Source organism: Pygocentrus nattereri, chromosome 18 (assembly GCF_015220715.1).
Source record: "Pygocentrus nattereri isolate fPygNat1 chromosome 18, fPygNat1.pri, whole genome shotgun sequence".
Taxonomy (NCBI): Eukaryota; Metazoa; Chordata; class Actinopteri; order Characiformes; family Serrasalmidae; genus Pygocentrus; species Pygocentrus nattereri.
Genome location: NC_051228.1, coordinates 35338126 through 35364526, shown reverse-complemented (window position 1 = coordinate 35364526; position 26401 = coordinate 35338126). Strand labels below are relative to the sequence as shown.

General features: G+C 40.8%; 1 protein-coding gene across 3 annotated transcripts in view; it reads left to right on the top strand.

The window, feature by feature from the left end:
* Positions 1-26313, top strand: part of erg (ETS transcription factor ERG) — a 105889-nt gene extending 79576 nt beyond the window's left edge. For 2 of the 3 annotated variants that reach the window (XM_017691388.2, XM_017691389.2), the window contains 8 exons: positions 6502-6650; positions 17159-17362; positions 19545-19625; positions 20495-20566; positions 22812-22874; positions 23212-23268; positions 23526-23573; positions 24724-26313. In XM_017691388.2, the coding sequence (XP_017546877.1) occupies positions 6502-6650; positions 17159-17362; positions 19545-19625; positions 20495-20566; positions 22812-22874; positions 23212-23268; positions 23526-23573; positions 24724-25232 (1183 nt within the window). In that variant the 3' untranslated portion in view covers positions 25233-26313. The remainder of the gene's footprint in view (positions 1-6501; positions 6651-17158; positions 17363-19544; positions 19626-20494; positions 20567-22811; positions 22875-23211; positions 23269-23525; positions 23574-24723) is intronic. The other variant, XM_017691390.2, reaches the window with a different exon arrangement.
* The last annotated feature ends 88 nt before the right edge of the window (positions 26314-26401 follow it).

Below are 26401 nucleotides of genomic sequence, written 5' to 3'. Positions count from 1 at the left end.
CACAGTGTCCACTTGTACTCCCTAAACAGTTTCTCTGAATCCTTGGGCAGCTTTGCGTTCTGTAACGAGGCAGCGGCAAGCGAGGAGGCTGCTGGTATTGAGGAGATGGTATCATCTGAAGCACAGTCGGAAGTTCACAAGTGTGTCCATAATGAACAAAGTGTAGACATCAACTAGAAACACAACTGGAAAAGAAAACCTGAATCAAAATATTAATAAGACAGAGAACCAACAGAGAAGACTGACTTTAAAGCCAGGCAAGGAACAAAGGTGAGGGTTAAATATACAGAGAGAGGTCATGAAGAACAGCTGGAAACATTGAGAAGGAACCTTGGGAGGAGAAACATTGGGAGGAGCCAAACACAGAGGAGGGACATAACAAGTGAGAAGTTCTTAGAGCCTGGTTGGAGGAACCATGACAGTAAGTTAAAGAGCATGGACCTAAATGGGAATGCCCCAGCAAATGTGCACTGAGAAAACCCCCATGACTGCTTGATGGAACAGCGTCAGGCGCTTATTATTATTATTTTTTTATGAAGGCGAGAGGACGTTTCAGGTGGTCTGATCAACTGCCGCTTTAGTTTATAAGTAGATGCTCATGTGTATGGTGGTCTGTGCTTTTGTGGGTTTGTGTACTGAGCTCTGAAGGGCAGGTGTGTCCTGGGGTGTACTGTGCGTTCATTCAGCCAAAGCACAGATTTTTATTTACATTATTTTGCCAACAGCCACGTTTATTAAGATCTAGTATAGCCAAATATGTTTTCCCACAATATTCTATTAGTTTGCAGTGTTGTTCTCATATTCAAGTATATTATATTATTACTTTACTTCTCCATTACTTTCAGTGCTTTATTTAGAAAGAAACGGCCAATAACGGTAAACATCACTTACACAATCAATAATCACGGCCTTTACTCTGAACAAGAAACAGTCAATTCGTATCAGGCTTCATTCAAATTATGAATGGATGGTCACACTTTATTTGGATGGTCCCCTATAGATGCTTTACAGCTACTTAAATCATTAATAAACTTTCTGGTGATCCTCAGTTGTTGATCAACAACATTATGGTTGTAACGGGGAGCGGAGTAGCGGACGCATGTGCGGAGGTAAGCGACCAGGGTCATGGTCAGTACGGTCCAAAGTCATAGAGCCAAAATGGATAGATCGTGGGGCAGACATGACATAAACCAGAATCAAACTAACTAGACAGACAGAGATTGAGACAACGCAAACATCAAAGACCGATACAGCAAACCAAAGACCAGCAAAGACAAAGTGCAAACACAGGGCTTAAGTAACAAAGGGAAAACGAGGGACAGGTGAAAACAGGGGGGAGTCACGAAACAAGGGGGCTGGACTAGAAAAACCAAAACAAACACGCACATGGACAAGACTGGAGGGGCCAATCGTGACAATGGTTAGTGTTAGGGTTAGGAGTAGGCGTAGGTTTGGTCTTGAGGTTAAGGTTAGGGTTAGGGATAGATTTAATAAACTCTTTCTTTTCAATTTCAGTTGAACTTAATGGGTATTTACATACATGCTATTGAAAGGCAGACTGAGCATTTACAAAGCGTCTATAGTGAACCGTCTACGTTACACTCAAATTCAAGTTCAGTGGCATTTAATGACTATTCGGTTGATTGTAACTTAAATATATACTGAACATTTACAAAGAATCTGCAGTGGACCATCCAAATAAAGTGTTCCCGAATGGATGATTCTATTTGAGCCAGGAGAAAGATTTCAAAAACAGCATAAATCTTTATGAATAAAATATAAAATCTAAAGAGCTGTCTGGCCTCTTTAGAGCCGTCTTGTATTAAACGAACAGTTATTCTTTAGTTTTATATAAGCTGGCAAAGCTAGCAGTGGACTGGAACTGATTTCTCCAGTATACTGATTGAAGAATAAGCGCAGACAATGCGGTATCCAAACCATGCTAACGTTAGCCTGTTTAGCTGTGCAGCTGAGCCGGGCATGTTTTAGGCACATTTCAGATGAAAATGAGAAAACAGACCCTCAGTCATCTCCCGTTGTCTTATTCATTGCGTCTGAAGCAGCTGAGTTTGTTTTCAAGGCAGACATAAGGGAACGGCCTGTCTTTTGGGGTGAGCCTTAGGTGGAACGTGAAAATCCAAAGATCTGCCGAATAAGAGATCACCTTCAGCCTTGTAGAAATAACATGAAACAGCATTTAGCAGATTTTTACCCAAGATTTAAAATCAGTTCTCTTGGCAAGGTATTATTTTTGAGTGTAGATGGTTGCGCCACTAATTGAAAACCGTCCTTCCATAGTTGGGACTGTTCCTGTGCTTGGCCTAGAGCCCTAGAATCACTAAATCCACCCTGGTCAAGCTCTGTTCTTCTCTTATTTGCATCCTTTTGATCTACAATGAAAAAGATTAACCTCAAAAGTCAGAGGTGTGACCAACAGATGCAGTTAAACTAATATAACATGTAGAAACAACAAACAGAGTGTCTAAAGTACTGAAGGACTAAAATGTAGTTATAAACTAGTTTGAAGTAGATTGATTTTCCTCACAAATATACCTAAAGAGAAGTAAAATTATTAGCATTTAAAATAGTGAAGTCATTTTTTAGTACATGTCACTATAGTAAATGTATCTGGGTAATACTCGGTTATTGGTTAATATGATACCTCGGTTGGCAGACTTCTGAGTGGGACAGTTATAAGCGCTTGGGGCAGTGCGTGTCCTTGGCAGGCTGATGTGAGTGTGATGGGACATTCCAGCAGTGATCCTCCACATCTGCTCATCAGCCTGGGGCCAGATGTGCACACAGGGCCCGAGCTGGTGCATGCACACTGCGCTTCACACACACTGCTTCATGAATACAAATACCCTGTCAGAGACAGAGCGACCGCTCATCCTCAGAAACCGCTTGATGCAGCTCAGCTGTTCCTACACTGCCTGAAGTTTCTCAGTTACTTTTTAATACATCTATCTATCTATCTATCTATCTATCTATCTATCTATCTATCTATCTATCTATCTATCTATCTATCTATCTATCTAAATTGTGATTTTTTTGGTATATATTTTTTTTGCCACAATATTTTCAATATTTAGTTTGAAAACAGTAGATTCGAAATCAAGTTTTTAAGCCTTTTTAAGTTGAGGACATTAGAGTTTACTCAACTTAAAAAGGCTCACATTTCTTAAAACTGCATTTTAAGTAGATAAAAAACAGACAATCGGTTTACAATGACAAAAACAAGTAAACGAGATCTAAAGCCAGCATTCAGCATGAGGATAGCTTGTTAAACCAGAGAAAAGAGAAAAATGAAACTATATTTGAATAAAAAAATGAAACTTCAATTCACATGAACAGCCAGGTGTAAACACCCCAGAACACACTTCAGATTTGCACAGAGTTTAACACAAGTGTAAATGGAAAAAGCAATATCAGATCTCATCTGGTCACAATGGGAACCCATTCAAGTAAAAAAACTAAATGGAATTAGGCCGAAGTAAATGCAGATTTGATTCAGACATCAAACACGTTAATCACCTGTTGTCTGAGGAAAACCTAGTATCTCAAAAACAGTAACTTTACAGTAGAAGCAAAAAACCTACTTTACTTTTAATGCAAGTCAGTGGAACCAGACTATTTTTCCAAGTCATTTTGGGCCATTTCTTTAAGTCCATCTTTCATGAAATGTACACACAATGGAAAGAGCAACGGGCGTTTTGAAATTATGTAAAAAAACATACAAGGTTTCTTCCAACAGCAGCATAATACAAGGTGTAAATGGTCATGACCAATAGAAGAGCTCGCTTAGATGAATCTATCTTCTGTTGGTCTTTTTCCAGCAATTTAGCTCTTAGAAGTTTGGCTACATGTGTGACTTACATGTTTTTTGAATGTCATTCTATAATTAATTACATGCAGTCATAGACAAAAGTTTAAACACCAAAAGTCAAATGATATGTTTAATTGATTTTCTAAGTTATTATTTATTTGCTGAGTTTAACATGCTAGAAAAAAATATGTAGCATAAAATATCATTTGTGCCACAACTTTTGCACAGGCCATAGTTTGATTTTTTTTTCCAATAAGTTAAATTTAACAAATGAACAGATATTGTGCAATAAAATGTGCAGAGGATGTGCTCATTTATCTTCTCTCAGAAAATCAACAAAGAAGGGTGTTCAAACTTTTGCCTATGACTGTATTTACGTAGTTGATTATGTTTACAATTGAGTTCTGTATCGACAGCTTTGGGTCAATGTCAAAAAAATAAATAAATACATTCAAACGTATTAGGATGGTTTTAAGACTAAGTTACCCTTATTAGTCCCACAACGGGGAAATTTCACCTCTGCATTTAACCCATCCGTGACGTGAAACACCACATACACACTAGTGAGCACACACACACTAGGGGGCAGTGAGCTCACTTGCCCGGAGTGGTGGGCAGCCCAATCCGCAGCACCCGGGGAGCAGTTGGGGGTTAGGTGTCTTGCTCAAGGACACCTCAGTCATGTGCTGTCGGCTCTGGGATCGAACCGGTAACCTCCAGCTTTAGTGACTGCCCCCCTTTTTCATCCCTCAAAACAAGATTGTGCAATAAACTTCTACCAAATTCCAATTCTAATATAATAATGTTTCTACTCACAAACAGAAATGTGGTACTGATTGAAGGTTTCCACACTTTCATTAGATTTATTGTTTCTTTTCATGAGGTGTGAGTGAGAAATAGTTAAACAGTGTTAGAGCTAGGGGAAGTGGCTGGGGAAAGGGAGGTCTGGGCCTCATTGCTTAGGATGCTGCCCCCGCGAGCCGAACCCTGGAGAAGCGGAAGATAATGGGTGGTTGGATGGATGGAACTATTATGACTATTACTAAACCTTTTTAACACACTTTTTAGTGTTAAATCGATGCCTATAACCAACATGTTGTCGCTTTCCAAACAAACGAGTATCTCCAAAATAGTAACTTTTTTAAAAGGCAAAATGTTCTTCACTTTTAATAAATACGTTCGTATGAAGAGACTTTATTCATGCAGAGGGCAGCTGCTGAGCTCAAATAAGGTAGAATTTTTTTTAACAGCGTCAATATATCATCCTCAATAGCTATAATCAAGCCCTCCTCTCATGCACCAAAATACAGCCAAGCTCTGGTTTCAAACGCCATGACTGCCCTGGCCGAACAGGAAATGGTGGTCATGCAGGCATAAACACTCACTCACAAGATGTTTAGTTTATACAATCTGCAACGGTGGAGGACTCTGGATGCAGAAACACTGTAATAAATGATGCAGCTTTTAAACTTAAAAGAGTAAATAACCAGGTTGACTTGAAATTTGAGGTCAAATTAAGTAAACATATAATTTGTGTTTTACATTTGTTAACTTGATAGTAAACATTCAATAAATGCAGCATTTCAAGCTAAGATGACGTCCTTGTAGAAGTTTTTACAGTGTAAATTTTATTATTACTTTATTACTTCTATTTACACTATTTTCAGAAAAACGGAGGTGTCAGCAAGAGCTTTTGGAGTGGTACCATAGATGAACAACTTTTGGTTCCTTGGAGAACGTTTCAGTGGATCATTCTTTAAACAACATTCGAGATACATGTGCAAAGAACCTTTTGAAAGTTTAAAGAACGCCCACAAAATGTAAAGGTTCTATAGCAGCTAGGTTTTTTCTTAGAACTGTAGATCTTAGCCAAGAAACCTTTTTTTAAGTGTAGTTTTAACCCTTGTGTGGTGTTGATGTGTTGGTTACTCAGTGGTCAGGTGGACCCACCGCATTATTGTTGTTTTAAATCAATAGAGCCAAAACAATTTATGTAAAAATACCAGATGTTTAAAATATCACAAGTGTCCACTGTAGGGTTCTCCTTTAGCAGCTGTAGCCAGTCAGCAGCCAGTCCATGTTGTTCACCCTCACACACACACACACACACACATACACACACACACACACACACACACACACACACACACACACACACACACACACACACACACACACACACACACACACACTAACCATGTAGGAGGAGAACAGAGTGTAATATAAATGTGTGGGGGGTGAACAGAGTGAAGGCACTGAAAATGGGTTATTTTATATGTTCTTCAAAGAAAATGAGCAAAGGCCAAGAATCTGAGGTTGAAATAATAAGAAAATATTTTATTTTGGTAAACACTGAAAATGGGTCCCACAGACCTGAACACCACCCCAGGGTTAGTACAGTCCAAGTATAGTGTTTGTTTGTCTGCCCTGACAGAGTTTCTGCTTACAGTAAAGCTTAGATCCACTTCACTTTTACGCATGCCTGTTTGCCTGTGTGTGTCTCTGTAGTATATTCAGATCATAAAACCTCCTTTTCTACTTATAAGCTGATTGAAAGTGATTAGAATCTGAATTTCGTCAGAATTGTTTAAAAGGTATATAAGCTATAAGTGAGAGTTAAGAGGGTTCAAATAACCTCATGTTCTTTGGATGTATTTTGATTTGTGTGTGTGCAGGAGCTCTCCTGATGACTGCAGCGTGGGTAAAGGCAAGATAGCAGGAGGAGGAGACGGTGCTCCAATGACTTACAGCAGCTACATGGAAGACAAACACATACCCCCACCTAACATGACCACCAATGAGCGTAGAGTCATCGTTCCTGCAGGTCTCACACACGTGCACACACACACACACACACACACACACACACACACACACACACACACACACAGATAGACAGCAATATATATATATATAAGTATATATATTTTTTACTGTCTATGTATATACAAGGAGATTCACTTGAAAGAGGCCCAAATATTCTGTTGTAACTCCTGTTAGGATGAAGCAATCTGAACCAAAAAATATGCTACATACCTGGACTTACACTATATTTCCAAAAGTATTCACTCGTCTGCCTTCACACGCATATAAATTGAGTGACATCCCATTCTTAGGGTTTAATATGATGTCGGCTCACCCTTTGCAGCTATAACAGCTTTAACTCTTCTGGGAAGGCTTTCCACAAGGGTTAGGGGTGTTTACGGGAATTTGTGACCGTTCTTCCAGAGGCGCATTTAATCAGACAATGATATAGGACGGGAAGGCCTGGCTGGCAGTGTCCGCTCTAATTTATCCAAAAGGTGCTCTATTGGGTTGAGGTCAGGACTCTGTGCAGGCCAGTCAAGTTCTTGCACGCCAAACTGGCTCATCCACGTCTTTATGGACCTGCTTTGTGCACTGGTGCGCAGTCATGTTGGAGCAGGAAGGGGCCGTCCCCAAACTGTTCCCACAAAGTTGGGAGCATGAAACTGTCCGGAATCTCTTGGTGCTGAAGCTTTAAGAGTTCCTTTCACTGGAACTAAGGGGCCGAGCCCAACTCCTGAAAAACACCCCCACACCATGATCCCCCCTCCACCAAACTTTACACTCGGCACAATGCAGTCAGACAAGTACCGTCTCCTTGCAACCACCAAACCCAGACCCGTCCATCAGATTGCCAGACGGAGAAGCGTGATTGGTCACTCCAGAGAACACGTCTCCACTGCTCTAGAGTCCAGTGGCGGCGCTTTACACCACTGCATTCCACGTTTTGCATTGCGCTTGGTGATATAAGGCTTGGATGCAGCTGCTCGGCCATGGAAACCCATTCCATGAAGCTCTCCACGCTGTCCTTAAGCTGATCTGAAGGCCACATGAAGTTTGGAGGTCTGTAGCGATTGACTCTGCAGAAAGTTGGTGACCTCTGCGCGCTATGCCCCTCAGCATCCGCTGACCCCGCTCTGTCATTTTACATGGCTGTCCACTACGTGGCTGAGTTGCTGCCGTTCCCAATCGCTTCCACTTTGTTATAATCCCAATATTTAGTAGTGAGGAAATTCCACGACTGGACTTGGTGCACAGGTGGCGTCCGATCACGGTACCACGCTGGAATTCACTGAGGTCCTGAGAGCGACCCATTCTTTCACTAATGTCTGTAGAAGCAGTCTGCAGGCCTAGGGGCTCAGCTTTAGACACCTGTGGCCATGGAAGTGACGGGAAAACCTGAATTCAATGATTTGCATGGGTGAGTGAAAAACTTTTGGAAATATAGTGTATGTGTAATCGATTGCAGGGGCGTCCCGACTTGTTTGAAGCTCTATAGATTGAGGAGCACATTGCATGCTGTTTCGTACAGATTTCTTCGTCCTAGCGAGAGTTATTGCAGAATATTCAGGGCCTCTTTCGAGTGAGTCTCAAAATATGTACAGCTATAATGTCTTTGGCTACCCATGGCAAACATAGCATGGCTAACCATCCAAAAGCTAAAAAGCACACTAAGGCCCAATCCCATTTCACCCCTTGCCCCTACCGCTTATCCCTACAGCCATCTGTAGCCAGGAGTCCAAGAAAGCACAGTTGGCCTCGCTCTCTCTGGGCGGGTAGGATTTATTTGTTATGTATGGCAGTAATTTAATGTCATAATGAAATATCTGGGCTATACAAGCAATGTAGTTTTAAACTAAAGTCAAGATGACGTACATCACGGTTAATCGAAAACTAACACTAACTGACCAGAGCTTTCCTGGCAAGCTAACTGCTATCATCTAACAATGTTTATGCCCCCAGGTGGCTTTTGTTGCCATCCTATGTACATGTATTCACATCATTGCCAAGAAAGCAGCCGCCTAGCTGTTAAAAATAAATAAATAAATAAATAGCAGTGTTTGGATGATTCACCAAGTCTCTACTTGCATTATCACAGACTTACGTAGCACTGAGGTTACACACGGCTGAAGCTTGCTTTCTACTCAAGAGCTTCTTTTTTAAAAATTTTCTGTTCCACCTTAAATGATGCATCAGTTACATCCTGGCACCTGTACAGTCTAAAGGCAGAGCAGTGGAGGTTTTAGCTTCATTTGAAGGTTTAGTGATCATCAAGTCCCGTATCTTTTTTGAGGTTTTTATATTTACATTCAAGTTGCCTCAATATTAGGATAACTTTGTCTATAAAGATATTTTCAAATACTGAACAAATCTTCGATTAGAGCCTCTTTGTAACTGTAGTTGGTATTTAATAACTGTTTCAATGGCCGTCCCATTCATCTCCACCAGTGGCGGCTGACGAATGGTTCATTCTCTACTACTAAAAATCATCTGCTTTGATGACGCCTTTGATCCCAAGGTGCTTAGCTGAGGCCAGTTCTATAAGGCAGTGACATGCTTCAGATGTTGCGCATCAGCAGGTCTTTCCTTCTCATTTAGCAATCCATCGCAAACTACATAGGAGATACAACACATACTTGAGTTTTCCATCTGAGCTCACAATAATAATTGACAATATAATCAACATAGTAACTCAGTTTGATTGCGATGTTGTGAAATTTCAATTTTCATCACCATTTGTTTCAGGTAGACTGTTCTGATATAACGCTTTTAACCCTGTTGAACCAGCTTTCTTGCCACTGATCCATTCTCAGACTGCTGATGACCCCTGTAACTTGTTGCAGCCACAGTGAAACATATCCGTGTGTAGAATAATCTTTGTGTGCTAACTTGTTACAAAATACAACCGAACACAAAAAGGTTCCTGGAGAAACTATATGCAACGTTTAAAACGTTTGGTGTGTTACTTTTTTTTGTTTAGGAGTTTATTTTGTTTGAGCACATACGTTATATATACGTTTATATTATATTATATATTATAGGTTTAATAATAATCAGTGCAGTTGAATTGCTACCCTCAGATTGATGTCTTTCACATGTATATATTACAATTCTCTGCTTGTTTCCTTCTGGCTGCTGTACAGAAACTGCTGTGTGTGTGTGTGTGTGTGTGTGTGTGTGTGTGTGTGTGTGTGTGTGTGTGTGTGTGTGTGTGTGTGTGTGTGTGCGCTGTAAGTGCACTCTTCTTGTCTAGACTGTTTCCTTTGGTCAGAAACCCTGAGAGGATGGGGAAGCACTGGACTTTGCCAGAGAGAGAGAGAGAGAGGGTAAAAGAGAGAGAGAGGGTGATAGAGAGAGAGAGAGAGAGAGAGAGAGAGAGAGAGAGAGAGAGGGTGAAAGAGAGAGAGAGAGAGAGAGAGAGAGAAAGCGAGAGGGTGAGAGGGTGAGAGAGAGAGACAGAGAGAGGGTGAGAGAGAGAGACAGAGAGAGAGGGTGAGAGAGAGACAGAGAGAGAGACAGAGAGAGGGTGAGAGACAGAGAGAGAGACAGAGAGAGAGGGTGAGAGACAGGGAGAGAGACAGAGAGAGAGGGTGAGAGAGAGAGAGACAGAGAGAGAGGGTGAGAGAGACAGAGAGAGAGAGAGAGGGGGGGGTGAGAGACAGAGACAGAGAGAGAGATAGAGAGGGTGAGAGAGAGAGAGAGAGAGGGTGAGAGAGAGAGAGAGAGAGAGAGAGGGTGAGAGAGAGAGAGACAGAGAGAGAGGGTGAGAGAGACAGAGAGAGAGAGAGAGAGAGAGAGGGGGTGAGAGACAGAGACAGAGAGAGAGATAGAGAGGGTGAGAGAGAGAGAGAGGGTGAGAGACAGAGTGAGAGACAGAGAGAGAGACAGAGAGAGAGGGTGAGAGAGAGAGAGAGACAGAGAGAGAGGGTGAGAGAGAGAGAGAGACAGAGAGAGAGGGTGAGAGACAGAGAGAGAGACAGAGAGAGAGGGTGAGAGAGAGAGACAGAGAGAGAGAGAGGGTGAGAGACAGAGAGAGAGACAGAGAGAGAGGGTGAGAGAGAGAGACAGAGAGAGAGAGAGAGAGAGAGAGAGAGAGACAGAGAGAGAGGGTGAGAGACAGAGAGACAGAGAGAGATAGAGAGAGAGACAGAGAGCATCATGGTACCGATTGAAGATTTAGAATCCACACTTTCAATAACATTTCTACAATTAATGTGAGAAATAATAAAAATCAAATTGCATCGTGTTTTGTTATCACGTTTATAGATTTAGATATGGATAAGTAGGTTTACATCATTGATGTGTATATAAACACATACTGTATGATTTATAGTATAATATGATTATATTATCATATGATTTATACTATTAAGAATTATTGTTAAGTGCCATCAAGTCATTTCCAGTGCGTTGTAAACGTTCTCCAGAATATCCAGTCTTCTGCTTGGTTCTTTAGGCCTCTAAATGGCTCATGATTCCTCTGATTAGATCCATCCATCTTGTTGCTGGACGTTCCTCTTCCTCTTTTACCTTCAACTGCTCCAAGCATAATGGTCTTTCCTAATGAATTAGTTCTTCTCAGAATTTGTTCTTCTCAGAATTAAAGCTTCAGTTATCTGGTTATCTGGGCTGTGAGGAGAGATGAGGCTTGATTTATTTAAGGATGTGAAAAGCCTGTGCCATACAGACACTGCAGGTGTCTGAACTCTAATCATTTATTTGTTATTAGAATAAACAAAACAAATAATACCTGCTGATTTTATATGTGTGGGGGTGTTAGCTTAACCATTTCCGAAATTCTCCTCGAGGAACTCCAGAAGTTACCGTTACTTTCTGCCTCAGCTAATCAGTCTTTCTTTAAAGTAAATCAGCTGAGCTGCTCAAGGACTTTGAGAAGTCAGAACCAAACCTGTGTTCTTCTAAAGGCATTCTTCGTATAACCAACCATATTAAAACATCTTTTATTGCATTTTACTGTATTTTTGAAAATCAGCTTCCTATAGAAACAATTTTAAACAATTGTAAATGCTGCCAAGGACTTTTTCACAGTGCTATATATTTGAATTATTCTGCCAAAGAATTGAACATGCCATATATCACTATCAAAACAATCATAGCACTACTGAAACTTTACCAAGTGATTTTGTAGTGACCGTTCCAGTCGTGACAATTATCGCTTATTTTGAGCACAACTCAAACATGCTAGCCTACGCAGAAGGTTTACTTAACTGCAGAAAAAATCTGTTTTGAGTGACCATTTTTAATGATACACTGATTTTCAGACTCAGGGACACGTTTACATGTTAAAACAATGGGCTCTAACTGCTCGCCATGTGGCCATGAGGGACAGAGATGCAGTCTCACTTCCTGCTATATTATTTTTACAAGTTGAAATGTAGGGGTTAGGGATTGGGATAACCAATAGAAAGTACCCTATAAATCATGATTTTGGATATATTTAGCTTTTTTCTATCTCAATTAATACCTTGGGTTTAATTAGGCCATAACATAATCATTGTAAACATCTAAGGTCTTAGAAATGTTTTTAAATAGGTTTTTAACTGTGGGACCAGTTTGAATAGCTATACACACACACACACACACACACACACACACACACACACACACACACACACACATATTATATATACATATAGATAGATAGATAGATAGATAGATAGATAGATAGATAGATAGATAGATAGATAGATAGATAGATAGATAGATAGATAGATAAGAAAGAGATCTGAAAAAGAACTTTACAGAAGAAAAACCTACTTTTTTTTCCCTTGTCTTTTTATTGTTTTTCAATATTACAAAACAAGCGAATAATAACAGTTGACATAAAATGTACATTAAACAACATAATCCCCAACACCCCCCCACAAAAAAAAAAAAATATATATATATACACACACACACACACACACACACACACACACACATGTATATATATATATATATATATATATATATATATATATATATAAATAAAGTAAGATAAAATAAATAAATAGATAGAAAAAATCAAAAGCACTCAGCACTTAGCATCATTTTCCTAATTAATTTCCTTCATAATGTCTCAGAAACTCAGTCAACGGTGACCATATTTCTTCAAATTTTATCCCCTTTCCTTTGACAATATAAGTGAGTCGTTCCAATACAATACAGGATGCCATCTCTTTCGCCTGGCCTGCAGGAGACCAAAGTCAATCAGTTTTAATTGTCTGGAACTAAAAGTACAGTTCTCTGGATATATACCCAACACATATTTTTGCCTCAACAGGTACATTTACTCCAACAATCTAACCTACTTTATTTTTAATGTAAGTCAATGGAACCAGACATTTTTCCAAGCCATTTTCGGCCGTTTCTTTTGGTCTCTTCACGTGAAATTTACACACAATGTTACACATAAAGAGTAACAGGTATTTTCAGATTATGTCAAAAACTGAAAAACATAAAAAATGAAGATATGAGGTTTTCTTCGGTCACTATGTATATATATATATATATATATATATATATATATATATATATATATATATATATATATATATATATACATACACACACACACACACACACACACGGCCCATTATTAGTTTTGTTTCGTCCACACTGAGTGTGTGTGTATTCATGTGCGTGCATGTGCTGACTCGAGTTGAGCAATGCATTCTGTCCCCCAGTGCAACTTCCTCCTCAACTGAAGCTGACAGGCACAGTGAGGCGGTGTGTTTAGTGCATCCTGTTTTCGCTATGTGGAGGGACAATGGACGCAGGGGACACAGGAATGCTGCGCGAGGGCAGGAAGCACATCCCTCGGAGCACAGAGCTTAACTGATTTGTGAGGTCTCCTCGTAAAACCTCAGTGGGCCTACCTGCTAAAACGAAGGTTAAGACAACACAGCGTGAAAAAAGAACTAAACACTGTGTCACATGACTGCTTCACATGGTGAGGTTATTGAAGTTAATAGTCAGTTTCCTTCATTCTGTTAACGTAATTTAAGCTCAGTGACCTCAACGTGTTTAACGGTCAACACAGTATTTTAGTGAGCACATGTGAGTTTAGTCTTGCCTTTTGTCCCGTAAAGCCCAAATTAGACTCTTCCAAATGGTTTATCAACTATATTTCCTATTTGTATTTATTCATTAAGGCCTTCGTTAATAATAATAATAATAATTGGAAGCCTGCTGTGTGAAAATCACTATTAATTGCATTATTAGTTGTAATAACACTTTGTTATACATTGTTATGCACAATATAAAAAATGAAGCAACGGTATCAACTAAATTCACTTTCTATTACTGTATAATTACTACCACTTGGATCCTATAGGTTGAGGTTATGTCACCTGACATAAATGTTTATGTAGGCTTATGTCAGTTGTCATGAAGGGCTTAAGTAGGTGTCATTTGGGCCATAAACAATGACCCACAGTAAAGTGTTGTCGTAAAAAGGTTATTAGTAATTTGTATTCCCTGAAACTTGTTGTCAACGCCTGTTTTCATTCCTGCACATCTGCCTTATCAAAGCAGCATAAAAGTTGACTCTGTGGTCTGTGATAGTGACCCGAATGTCACATAAATTACTCTGTGGACTTTACCTTCTCCTGCATGCTCCTCATCCTCTCCCCTTAGGCCATACTAACCACCACACATTGGACAGCTCTTCCTCTTGAACAGCTGGGCATTTGCCCTTCTGTTTAAAAGCAGCCCTTGTTTTATATACACTGTGTTATATACACTGATTCACCCGCACAGATGTATGCAGTGAACCACAGTGTCAATGTGAGCTGACAGGACTAGAGTTTCTGAACGACATTTCATTGTTGAGCGAGCATTGCGGTGACCTCACCACCGACCTCTAGCCTACTGCAGTCGTGCCCAGACGTTTTGTGGTGGGCTGAGGGCCAAAAAGACCAAACAGTATACAAATCAAGTGTGTAGGTAGATTTCAAATCCAGTTTTTCTGTTATGTTGTATGTTGTTTTTCTCAGTTGCTGAAACCCTGGTGATCCAAATCACCACCACTGTGAACAATTCTGACTTGCTACGTTCCTCCAGAATGGAGCATTTCACATCAAGCCAACGTAATTGTGCAAAAATGTTAGAAAAATGGATGGAACTCGTCTTTTATGATGTTTTGAGTTAAAAAAAAAAAAAACTGGAAAAAAAAAACCCAAAATCTTTTTGAAATTCTTGTAAAAGAAACCAATGATGACACTAACGCTAACACTGTAACCTATATAGACTTAGAGAAGCTCTGGTGCTAAAATCTCACCTATTTCATTTTTACTTACAGCAGGTTAATGGACGAGGTCCCTTCGTTTGAATGGCTTTGAGCCCAGGAAATCAGCTGTTTTTGCTCGTTTTCCTTGTAAACATTTACTGTTTGCCTTCCAGCTTCAAGCTGGTTCTCTCAGCTGATTTTAATGTGACTTTAAAGGGGTCTGAGACCACCTGGTGTGTGTTATTGTTACAAGAGCTCATAACTCACCCTACAGCATTGCCTCCAGTGTATTACTGCTGTTATACATGACCTGGTGGCAACAGCAATTAGACAAGGGAGTGAAAGAAATGACCAAGGGGGCACAATTTGGCTTTGTAACCAATTATCACACCTCATTACACTGTCTTTCTTTAAACAGCTCCATCACTGCCACACAGGACTCTCTAATGGCCTGCTTATAATTATAAAATATTAACTTTAAACTCTTAACCAAACCACAACATACCAACACTTACTAAATACAGAGTCTGTACACATAACCCAGCCTCTTGATGACAGCCATGTGTGTACTATGGCAATGATATTAAGACCTAAGGCACAGCATTAGATACTAATCTCCTCTTGATTCATTAGAAATCACAGCAGGGTTACTTTTGAGACATCAAAGAGAAAAATGGCATGTAGCTGCATATGATGGTCTTGTTTCAGGCAGTGTATTGACTGGAAGGTCTGAGCGGCTTGCTGAGCAAAGAGGTCCTCACACAAAACAGAGACGCAAAGTGAAGGAAGCACAATATTCCAGCTGACCCCCACTATGGCCTGACTATCCCATCTCTTCTATTATTGATGCTTTTTATCTTTTACAACAATAATGTCACAAACATTGATTAACAGGAAAGTTAGATTCCACCAAGAAAAGCACTGTTCAGTGAACAGAGTAGCCTTTATTGATATTACCACACATTTCGTCAAATGAAAGTATTTGCTGTGGAGCCAGTGGAGGGGATGAGCTCATTATGATTCATTTCTGTAGGCCAGTAGCATCAAACACATTATTTTGTTGCAATGGCTCTTTATTTCTTGCCGCAGCCGTTGCTACATCAGACTTAACATAGTTAACATACAGTTAGATGTAAAAATTAGTGAGCCTCTGTTTGAATTACCGGTTGAATTTCTAAGGCCTAATCCCATTTCTTATTTTTACCCCTACCCCTTATTTTCAAGTGACACCTTGCCCCCTTGAACTGAGTTACAAGGGTTGTAGTAGTGGCTGAGATCTTCCCTCTGAAATGGGACCCTCAAATAAAAAGAGCATCACTTCATTAACAGCTGCTCTGTGGGCGACCCTGCCCGTCTGCAGGGACAGCAGAGGAGGGGAAAGTTCAGCTCCTCACTGCTGGGCTTTAGTTACATTTTGGGATCATACACCTTCAAAGAGGGGGGCGATTATTTATTATCACCCCCCCTAATTCTTCAGTGATATGAGGCTGAAGTCAGATATTCTCCAGATTCTCATTCATATTTTCCCGTTCCACCTTAAATGGAGCAGCAGTTACATTCTGGCGCTTCAGGCCTCAATACCGCTGGACTGTTTAAGGTGGAACAGGAAATTTAGCTAGCTACTGACACGTTCGCAGGCTGTCAGCGATTTTCTGTGCTTGCTATAAAGATCATTTTTCAACAAGGAAAATATTCATATTTGTGGGTTTCTTTGGTTTCTTGTTCAGCCATCCTGCCAGTTGGTGCCTCTGAGAAACCTTCGTTTGGAGGGTCATGTAGCCCTAACACTTCGCCCCACATCTCTATCTCAACAACAAACAGGACACCCTACCCGTTGGCATGAACGAGCAAAACAGTGGCTAAGGGCTCAGTGGTAGGGCCGAGGGGTGAAATGGGATCGGGCCTAAATGAAAAAAAGTTAACACGTCCTCTACAGAGAGCACACTTCCACACAATTACTGTTTATTTGCTGAATTTAAATATTTAAAACAATGCAACATGAAACATTGGCCTGTGCAAAAGTTGTGGCGCTTTTTCTATTATGCTTTATTCTTTTCCAATATGTTAAACTCTGCAAATAAACGGAAATTGTTCACTGAAAACAGCATATTGTCGTATAATTCCCCTGTAGAGGAACTTATTTTCACTTAGGAAATCAACAAAGCACGAACTGTGGCCATAAGACTGCGGATGCAGACGACTGTAGGAGTAAACCTATGAATGGACATATGAATGCATGAATGAATGAACATATGTAGGTAGAATGTAGTAACTGGGCCGCGTCTCCCGTGCAGACCCCACACTGTGGTCGGCGGATCATGTGCGTCAGTGGCTGGAGTGGGCAGTGAGGGAGTACGGCCTGCTGGAGGTGGACGTGTCTCTGTTCCACAGCATCGATGGGAAGGACCTGTGTAAGATGACCAAAGAGGACTTCCAGCGCCTCACGCCCAGCTACAACGCTGACATCCTGCTGTCCCACCTGCATTACCTGCGCGAGAGTGAGTCTCTCTCTCTCTCTCTCTCTCTCTCACACACACACACACCCACACACACACACAGGCACACTGCTGTATGTGCAGAGTGAGGGAGAGAGTGAGAGAGTACTGCCCATTTGCATTTCAGCGCACTGTGTAGTTTGACCCCTTCACTATTCTGCCCTCATCTGCTTTTAGACTGCTATTCAGAGATGGCATTTCCTCTGCTTCACATTCCTCTTTTCTCATTCTTGCTGCTCATGATGGCCTAGAAACATTTTAATGCATATTATTTTTATTGCTTCTAAATCTCCTCAGATACATACAGTGCATTCAGACAGTATTCAGACGTCACACCTTCCTCATTTTGTTAGATTACAGCTTCGCTTCAACAGTGCATTATAGTTTTTCTCCTCAATCCACAATACTGTCTAATACTAATACATTGCTGTCACTATGGCATCATAAAAACAAGTAAACTAAGTAAAATAAAATGAGTAAAATAAACAAGTTCTTACAAAATCTTTGTAAATGCATTAAAAAATCAAATAAAACGGTAATTTAACAGTAAGTTTGATTAGAATAAAGCGGGATTCGTCTATTTTAGAATAAGTCTGTAAAGTAACACAGTGAGGAAGAAGTGAAGGGGTGAAGGGGTGAAGGGGTCTGAACATCCTAGACATCCTGAACGCACTGCGTATAACACTAATTCACCGGAGCAAAACCTCGTATCTCTAAAATGGTAACTTTACAGGAGAAAGAGAAAACATACTTTAGTTTAAAGGTAAGTCAATGGAACCAGAATTTTTTCCAAGCCATTTGGGCCGTTTCTTTTGGTCAATTCATCATGAAACTTACACAGGAAGTAAAGAACAACAGGCTGAAAAACAACAAATATGGTGACACAAGGTTTTTATTCCGACAGCAGTGATTTGCTGATTTGCGTCAGTTTACAGTAAGCTGAGTTTCTGTGCGTGCGCTCAGAGCGAGCTTACAGGAACTGTACAGGGCTTAGGAGAAAAAGAGAAGAGCTCTTTTAGCTCTCACTGTTTCATTAGTGATGAGAGAAGCATGTTGCAATGTAGCATCTTTAAACAGAAAGAAAGAAACTCTGAGACAGCCTGGAATAGAGAGAGAGAGAGAGAGAGAGCTCTACCCAGACATTCCCCGTTTCTGTGTGTGACGGGAAGGGGAGTGAGTGATGGGAAAGACAGGAATGCCTCTTTATTTTCATCCCTGCATTCTGTCTCTGCCTTTGGCCACAAAGCACGCATTCCCTGGTACTCTCTCTGTCTCTCTCTCTCTCTGTCTGTCTCTCTCTCTCTCTCTCACACACACACACACACACACACACACACACAATCTCTCACTCTGGCTGAATGTGTTTAAGGGATGAGATCGCTGCACGTTTTTAACTGGGTGATTGAATGAATGTTTCATTTGGCAGTTAAAAGCTCTTTCACTGTGATTGCATGTGCCACACTTACAACAGAGGCTTTTACTATGTTTTTTTTTTTCTTAGTCTCTTTCTCTTTTCTCTCTTCCCTTTATTTCTCTCTCTCTCTCTCTCTCTTTTCTCTGTACCCCCTTCTTTCTCTTCCTCTTTCTGTCTCTCTATCTCCCTTTCTCTATCTTCTTCTCTGTCTCTCTGTCCTTCTATCTCTTCCCCCTCCCTTTGTTTGTCTCTCGCTTCCTTTCTTTTTTCTCGCCTCTCCCTTTCTTTCTTTCATTTTCTCTCTCTCTCTCTTTCTCTCTCTCTGTCGTTCTCTCTTTTCTTGCCTCTCCCTTTCTTTCTTTCTTTCTTTCATTCTCTCTCTTTTTCTCTATCTGTTTCCCTTCCCTTTCCCCCTCTCTGTTTCTTCTGTCTCTCTTTCCTTCTTTCTCTTCCTCTTTCTGTCTTTCTTTCCTTTTCTCTGTCCTCTTCTCTCTCTCTCTTTACCTCTCACTTCCTCTCTCTGTTTCTTTCCCTTTCCTACTCTCTTTTTCTGTCTCTGCCCTTCTTTCTGTCTTTCTCTTCTCTTTTCTCTCTCATCTTTTCTCTCTCTCTCTCTCTGTTTCTTCCCTTCTCTCTCTCCTCTCTCTCTCTCATTCTCTCCTCTCTCTCTCTCTCCTCCCTCTCTCATCAGCACACCACAGGATGTTTTTGAACTGTTTTTTTATGTGTCATGTTTGTCACTCCCCTCTTTCAAAATGTTTTCTTTCTCAGCTCCACTTCCCCACTTGACCTCAGACGATGTTGACAAAGCCTTGCAAAACTCTCCGCGGTTAATGCATGCCCGTAACACAGGTAAGCAGGCCTTGGCCCCGCACCCGCATCGCTCCCACCCCGCCCGACCTGCAGCCTTAACGCTTCTTGCCTCAGCTGAGATTCAGTTGTCTTAAAGCTGCTCAAATCGTTTTTGGGCCACCAGGTGGCATCAGTGAGCACCTGCAGCACAGAGGCCTACTTACACACAGATTTCAAAGTCTGCTGCTTCACGTCAGTTTAAGGTGGAGCAAAAGGCTTTTTTGTGGCCAAGAGAAGCTACACGTTTTATTCCTTTTGTACTACAGAGTCTTTTCTTCTGATTTGTTCTGGTGGCTTGAAACTCCAATTGTCAGCTTTAATGCAGTTAATCAAACGCTTTACTAGAGCCCCCTTTCTTCTGTTCTCCAGTTCTAGGATGTGCCCTTTTTTACCTCTGTTCCATTTGTTCCTTGACTGTTTGAAAATGATATCTCTATCCGGGTATGTGGAAGCCAAGAATATATATATATATATATATATATATATATATATATATATATATATATATATATATATATATGTATATATATATATATATATAAACCAGGGTTTACATATATCTCTGAACATATAAATATGATATATATATATATATATATATATATATATATATATATATATATATATATATATGTGTGTGTGTGTGTGTGTGTGTGTGTATATATATATATAAATAAATATATATATATATATATATATATATATATATATATATATATATGAAATATCTGCTTTTTCTTTGGCTGCTTTGACTGGAAATTAAATGGATAAAAGGTGGTCTCTGACTTTGCACAGCACTGTATGGAAAGATTTACACTGATCACAAATGATATATATAGTAACATATTCATTAGAATCTTCTTCTTTAGGAGGTGCAAGCTTCATCTTCCCCAATACGCCTGTCTACCCACCTGACACCCCCCGGGCCCCCGCTAGACCAGGTCAGTCCTGACACTGCTTTATCTTCCCTACTGGTATTAGAGTATAGTACTAAAACATACTGTGTTACTGATGAGATATTAGCGGGTGATGCAGCTTAAATGTGGACAAGGAACTAACAAACGTGAGGCCTTCTTTTTAAAAGGTCATTCACTGTGAATATTTAAACATTGCTATATTTTTCCCTCGTTGTGGAGTAAAGCACTCCACTGCTCCTTACTTCAACCACAGAGGTCAACCACAGAAACTAACCCAGCCCTCAGCCTACACACACACACACACACACACACACACACAGCTACTGCTCATGTCCGCCCACAAACACACACACACTTACTATGTACATACTGATACTGCACACTCACCCTCTAGTGGACACAGTGTGACCTGCATGCCACTGTGTTCTATTATAGGGAGATGTAAAATAATGGAAACAACACACAAGCTCCTTGTGCTCACCGGTCATTTTAGCGTATAGATGCACTTTGTAGCTTTACACCTACTGACTGGGTGGAGGGGGGCATTCTCAGCACTACCATAACACTGACATGTTAGTGGGAGTGGGATGGTAGCATGTGTTGTGCTGGTATGAGTGTATCCAGCCTAGCAGTGGTCCTACAGTGGTCCTTTTTTTGAGGAGAGTAGAGACCACTTGCTAAACTGTACAGCCTAGAGTCAGAATCATAAGCCAGCGAAGTGTACATACATGGTGTTTCTGATAAAAACCTAAACTCTGATAAGCACAAGTACTATAATAAGTACCTATATAAGCTTGTCATGACACCTGACATAACCCTGCATAAATGTTTATGAGTGCTTATTCCACTAGGCCTTTTTCATTATAAAGGTTACATTTGCCAGTTTTGATCAAAGTCAGCTAAAGTAGTGTCTATAACAGATGATGCCTACTGGAATAAGCCTTTATAAACATTTATGTTGGGCTATGTCAGCTGTCATGACAAGCTTATTTCATGTGGTGTTTTAATCCTAGAACGCATGACCCAAAAAAGTACATAAATGCATAAAGGGGCTCCAAATAGTCTGTGCTGGAGTCAGTGGATATAATATTAAACGTAATGAAATAAGGGAAGAACGTGATGTGCGTGAATGAGAAAGATGAAATTCAGCACTACCTCAACTGACTTAGTAAAGAGGCAACAGACGTAATGACTTGGGAATAATCAGTATTTAGTTAGTTAGGTAGGCAGTCGTTCAGTTCTCCATAACATGTCTAGCAGTAATACAGTAGAAGCAATTCTCAAAATGTACTAGCTTGCTAGTTTTGTTAGTTAACTCACTAACTAGACAAACAATTATAAAATAATCTATAGATCTATTAGAACTAGTAGAGTAAATAAAACGCTCCTTCTGCAAGGATGAGTGATCATATAAGATCGTATCTACAAGATAGTCACTGTCATGTTTGATTAAGACATGGAATATAAAGGAATTAAACATGCTTATTGAAAAAATACCACAGTGAGTCGAAATTCCATAGGAAAATGCATAGGTGTCATTTTGACCCCCTTTACATAGACTTAGGTTAGAGATTTTTCGGAAGCTTTGAGAGCAAGGAATATGGAATATCTGGAGAAAATCTCGTATCCTCATTTTTGCCGTTTTTCAGTTTTTGACATAAGTTGAAAATACCTATTACCCTTTACCTTGTACGTAACTTTCATGATGAAAATGACTTGGAAAGAAGTCTGGTTCCATTGACTTCCATTAAAAGTAAAATATGTTTGGGAAACTTAAAAATCTGTTCCTACATAAGCTTGTCATGACAGCTGACATAGCCCAACATAAATGTTTATAAAGGCTTATTCCAGTAGGCATCATCTATCATAGAGACTACTTTAGCTGACTTTGATCAAAACTGGCAGATGTAACCTTTATAATGAAAAAGGCCTAGTGGAATAAGCACTCATAAACATTTATGCAGGGTTATGTCAGGTGTTACGACAAGCTTACATAGGTGTCATAAAGCCTTATGACCAGCACTCAACAGTAAATCGTTGCCATATGTGTTTACCTTCCCCTGTAAAGTTATCATTTTGGAGATGCGAGGTTTTCTTCTGACAACAGCGAAATGTTAGGCTCTCAAACGGGATTTTTGAGGAATGCATGGGATGTCAAGGAATTCTAGGATCGTCGTAATAAACTATTCTACAAAATCGCACCGTAGTGGGTAAGTTTGACCCTTGATTATGCATTCTAGGGTTAATTATTTTGTATACTCTTTCATAGATTTGGCTTATGAAGCTGCCAGACGATCTGCATGGCCACCTCAATCAGCAGCGGTCAATAAAGGTAAAGAAGTGAATGTGTTGTTCCTCTGGTCGCTGAGTGTGAATCCTGGAGTGATGTGAAAAAGCTTCTGGAGTGATGTGTGTCTGCACACTGCTGGTTTTGTTGCTGGTTCAGTTGCTAAAATGACTGAAATCTGGCAGATGGTGCTGCTGCATTTTAATGCTGTTTGCTGATGAGCAGTTAATTTAATGTGGAACTCACTAACAAGTTGCTGTAGCTGGTGTGCCTGGTGTCTGGCAGTGACAGTAACGCTGTGAACTCTCTGTGTGAATGTGTGTGTTTGTGTGTGTGTGTGTGTGTGTGTGTGTGTGTGTGTGTGTGTGTGTGTGTGTGTTAGTCTCACAGTCCTCGCCAGCCATTGTCACCAAAACAGAGGAGCAGAGGCCACAGCTTGGTGAGAATCTCGCAAAACCTTATTTAGCCAAACGTATGTCAGTTGCAAGCTGGGATGGGATATGATGAAATATTCACGCAATCATAAATTGTGCAATGCAGTGTCCCAGATTTTAGTCTTGCAGTAGTTTTTATTTCATCACTGATCTGAGACCCTATTGTCTAACTAATCTATCATATATCTGTGACTTTTAATAATATTTTAATGGTGCGAATAATTAAAAGCTCCCTTATCTGTGCTCCCCGACTGTCTCTCAGATCCATATCAAGTTTTGGGACCCACAAGTAGCAGGTTGGCAAACCCAGGTGAGCCACAGTCCTGACTTACACTGTGAAGTTAATGTGTTGTGGTGATGATGACATGTGCTGATATAAAAACGTAATACCATTATAATGGCCTGATCTTTTATCACAATACCTTGGGTTCATAACTGGATCATTTTATACCTGATCTTTTAAATGTAATAGTCTCCCCATGAGGCCCACTTATAATGTTTGTCTAAGCTTATGTCATAAATATAACAACTAAAATATAAAATAACGTTTCAAAAATAGTCATGACTAACTTTTATATGTCCCTTTCCATCTTTTAGATCAAACAGGTTGTTTTTAGGACTGTTGTATGTAAATGATCTTTGTTCAGATTTACTGCCCTGTATTTTACCTCATTCAAAATGCAGCCCAGACTGAAACACTCCTTATACACTGACCAGGCATAACATTCTGACCACCTCATTGTTTCTACACTCATTGTCCATTTTATCAGCTCCACTTACTGTGTAGCTGCGCTTTGTAGTTCTACAGTTACAGACTGTAGTCCATCTGTTTCTCTGATACTCTGTTACCCCCCTTTACCCTGTTCTTCAGTGGTCAGGACCCCCATGGACCCTCAAAGAGCAGGTACCATTTGGGTCCTGGATCATTCTCAGCAAAGCAGTAACACTGACGTGGTGGTGGTGTGTTAGTGTGTGCTGTGCTGGTGTGAGTGGATCAGACACAGCAGTGCTGCTGGAGTTTTTCAACACTGTGTCCACTCACTGTCCACTCTGTTAGATGCACTTGCGTTATTGATCCACCCTGTAGATGTAAAGCCAGAAAAGCCCAGCAGTGACACTGAGGTGTTTAAAAACCCCACCAGCACTGCTGTGTCTGATCCACGCAGACCAGCACAGCACACACTAACACACCACCGCTGCAGTGCAGTGCTGAGAAGTATCCAAAGTTTTCAAACTTTTAAAGCTTTTTAAATGTTTACACACTACATCAAACATTTTTATTAAAAGAACGAAGGATTTTTTCCCAAGAGATCTATAATAAGATTATTACTGGTAAAATGTTTAATATCTTTTTATCGACTTTCTGATAATTTAATCCATGTTGGACGTTATTATTGTATACAAAACAACCAAAATGATTTGAGCAGTAATTGAATATAATGGTGTGTCATTCTCTGCAGGCTCAGGTCAGATCCAGCTGTGGCAGTTCCTGCTGGAGCTGCTGTCGGACAGCTCCAACTCCAGCTGCATCACGTGGGAGGGCACCAACGGTGAGTTCAAGATGACGGACCCGGATGAGGTGGCGCGGCGCTGGGGCGAGCGCAAGAGCAAACCCAATATGAACTACGACAAGCTGAGCCGCGCGCTGCGCTACTACTACGACAAAAACATCATGACCAAAGTGCACGGCAAGCGCTACGCCTACAAGTTCGACTTCCACGGCATCGCTCAGGCCCTGCAGCCGCACCCGCCAGAGTCCTCTGTCTACAAGTACCCCACGGACCTGCCCTACATGAGCTCCTACCACGCCCACCCGCAGAAGATGAACTTTGTGTCCCCTCACCCCCAAGCACTGCCTGTCACATCGTCCAGCTTTTTCGCCGCACCCAACCCCTACTGGAGCTCACCCTACCCCGGCCCGCGTCACCCAGCCGCCCACATGCCCTCCCACCTGGGCACCTATTACTAGACTGGAGAAATGGGGAAGGTAAAAACATCTCACCTGAGTCCAACTGGAGCGCCCCCCCCAGAGGCTAAAATGGGCAAACGGGGGAAAACTGAGCCCACTGAGCCAAGCACCGCTGCAGAAATCATCCAGGTGCAGAATTAAAACAGGAGACACGAGGGACCTGAGGAAATGTACAGTAATTGTCTCACAGGGCTGGGGGAGGTAGGGAGGGGGAGGCGCACCATTATAAAAAACTAGTTTGAATTTGGGATGTTGCATGTAATGTTTAGACCAGGGGTGCATTGAATTTACTAGATTCAGACGTGTACATCATTGCCGCTTGAATAAATTGTATAACATGAGTACAATTAGTGGCCAAAGAAGGTAAACGGAAAGTTGTGTTGCTACTGTGCAAAAGTCAAAGACCACCCCTTATTTACATTGGAAAAACATATTGTATTGTCGGTATAGAGTAATACATAGGGCAGGCCATGATTCTGCTGAAGTACTGCTCGTTTGTCAGCACCAGGCAGAAAGGCTCATAAACATAGCCATACAATTCTAATCAATGGTAAACACCCACTCTAACAAACCCAACTCCACCACACAAAATAACACAATAAACACATACCACATTCCTTTAACTGACTATCAGCCACATGAACAATATTAAGTCCATATTTAGGGGAGCGTGCACCTTCCATGAGACTCTTTGCATGGCCCTCTGATTTTCCACACCTCCTCCAAATTTCCGTCTTAGAAGTTGGTTGCGTTTTCGGTAGTGATTCAGTCATGTTGACGTCTGGGCCTTGGGCACAGCCACCTGTGGATTTTTTCAGATCTGAAGCAGCAGTGGAGCTTGATGTTCTCCTCTCTCTCAAACCTGAACACTTTAAGTAACATTATCTGATAGTGACAGTTTTGGGGTCTTGCTAGGAATCTTCACTACAGAGCTTTCTCTATATTTACATTTAGGCATTTGGCTGACGCTCTTATCCAGAGCGACTTACAATTTGATCATTTTTTACACAAGTAGGCGGAGGTGGTGTTAGGAATCTTGCCCAAGGACTCTTATTGGTACAGTGTAGGGGGCTTACCCAGGTGGGGGATTGAACCCTAGTCTACAGCATAGAAGGCAGAGGTGTTAACCACTACACTAACCAACCACCTTTAAACTTATATCTTTAAAC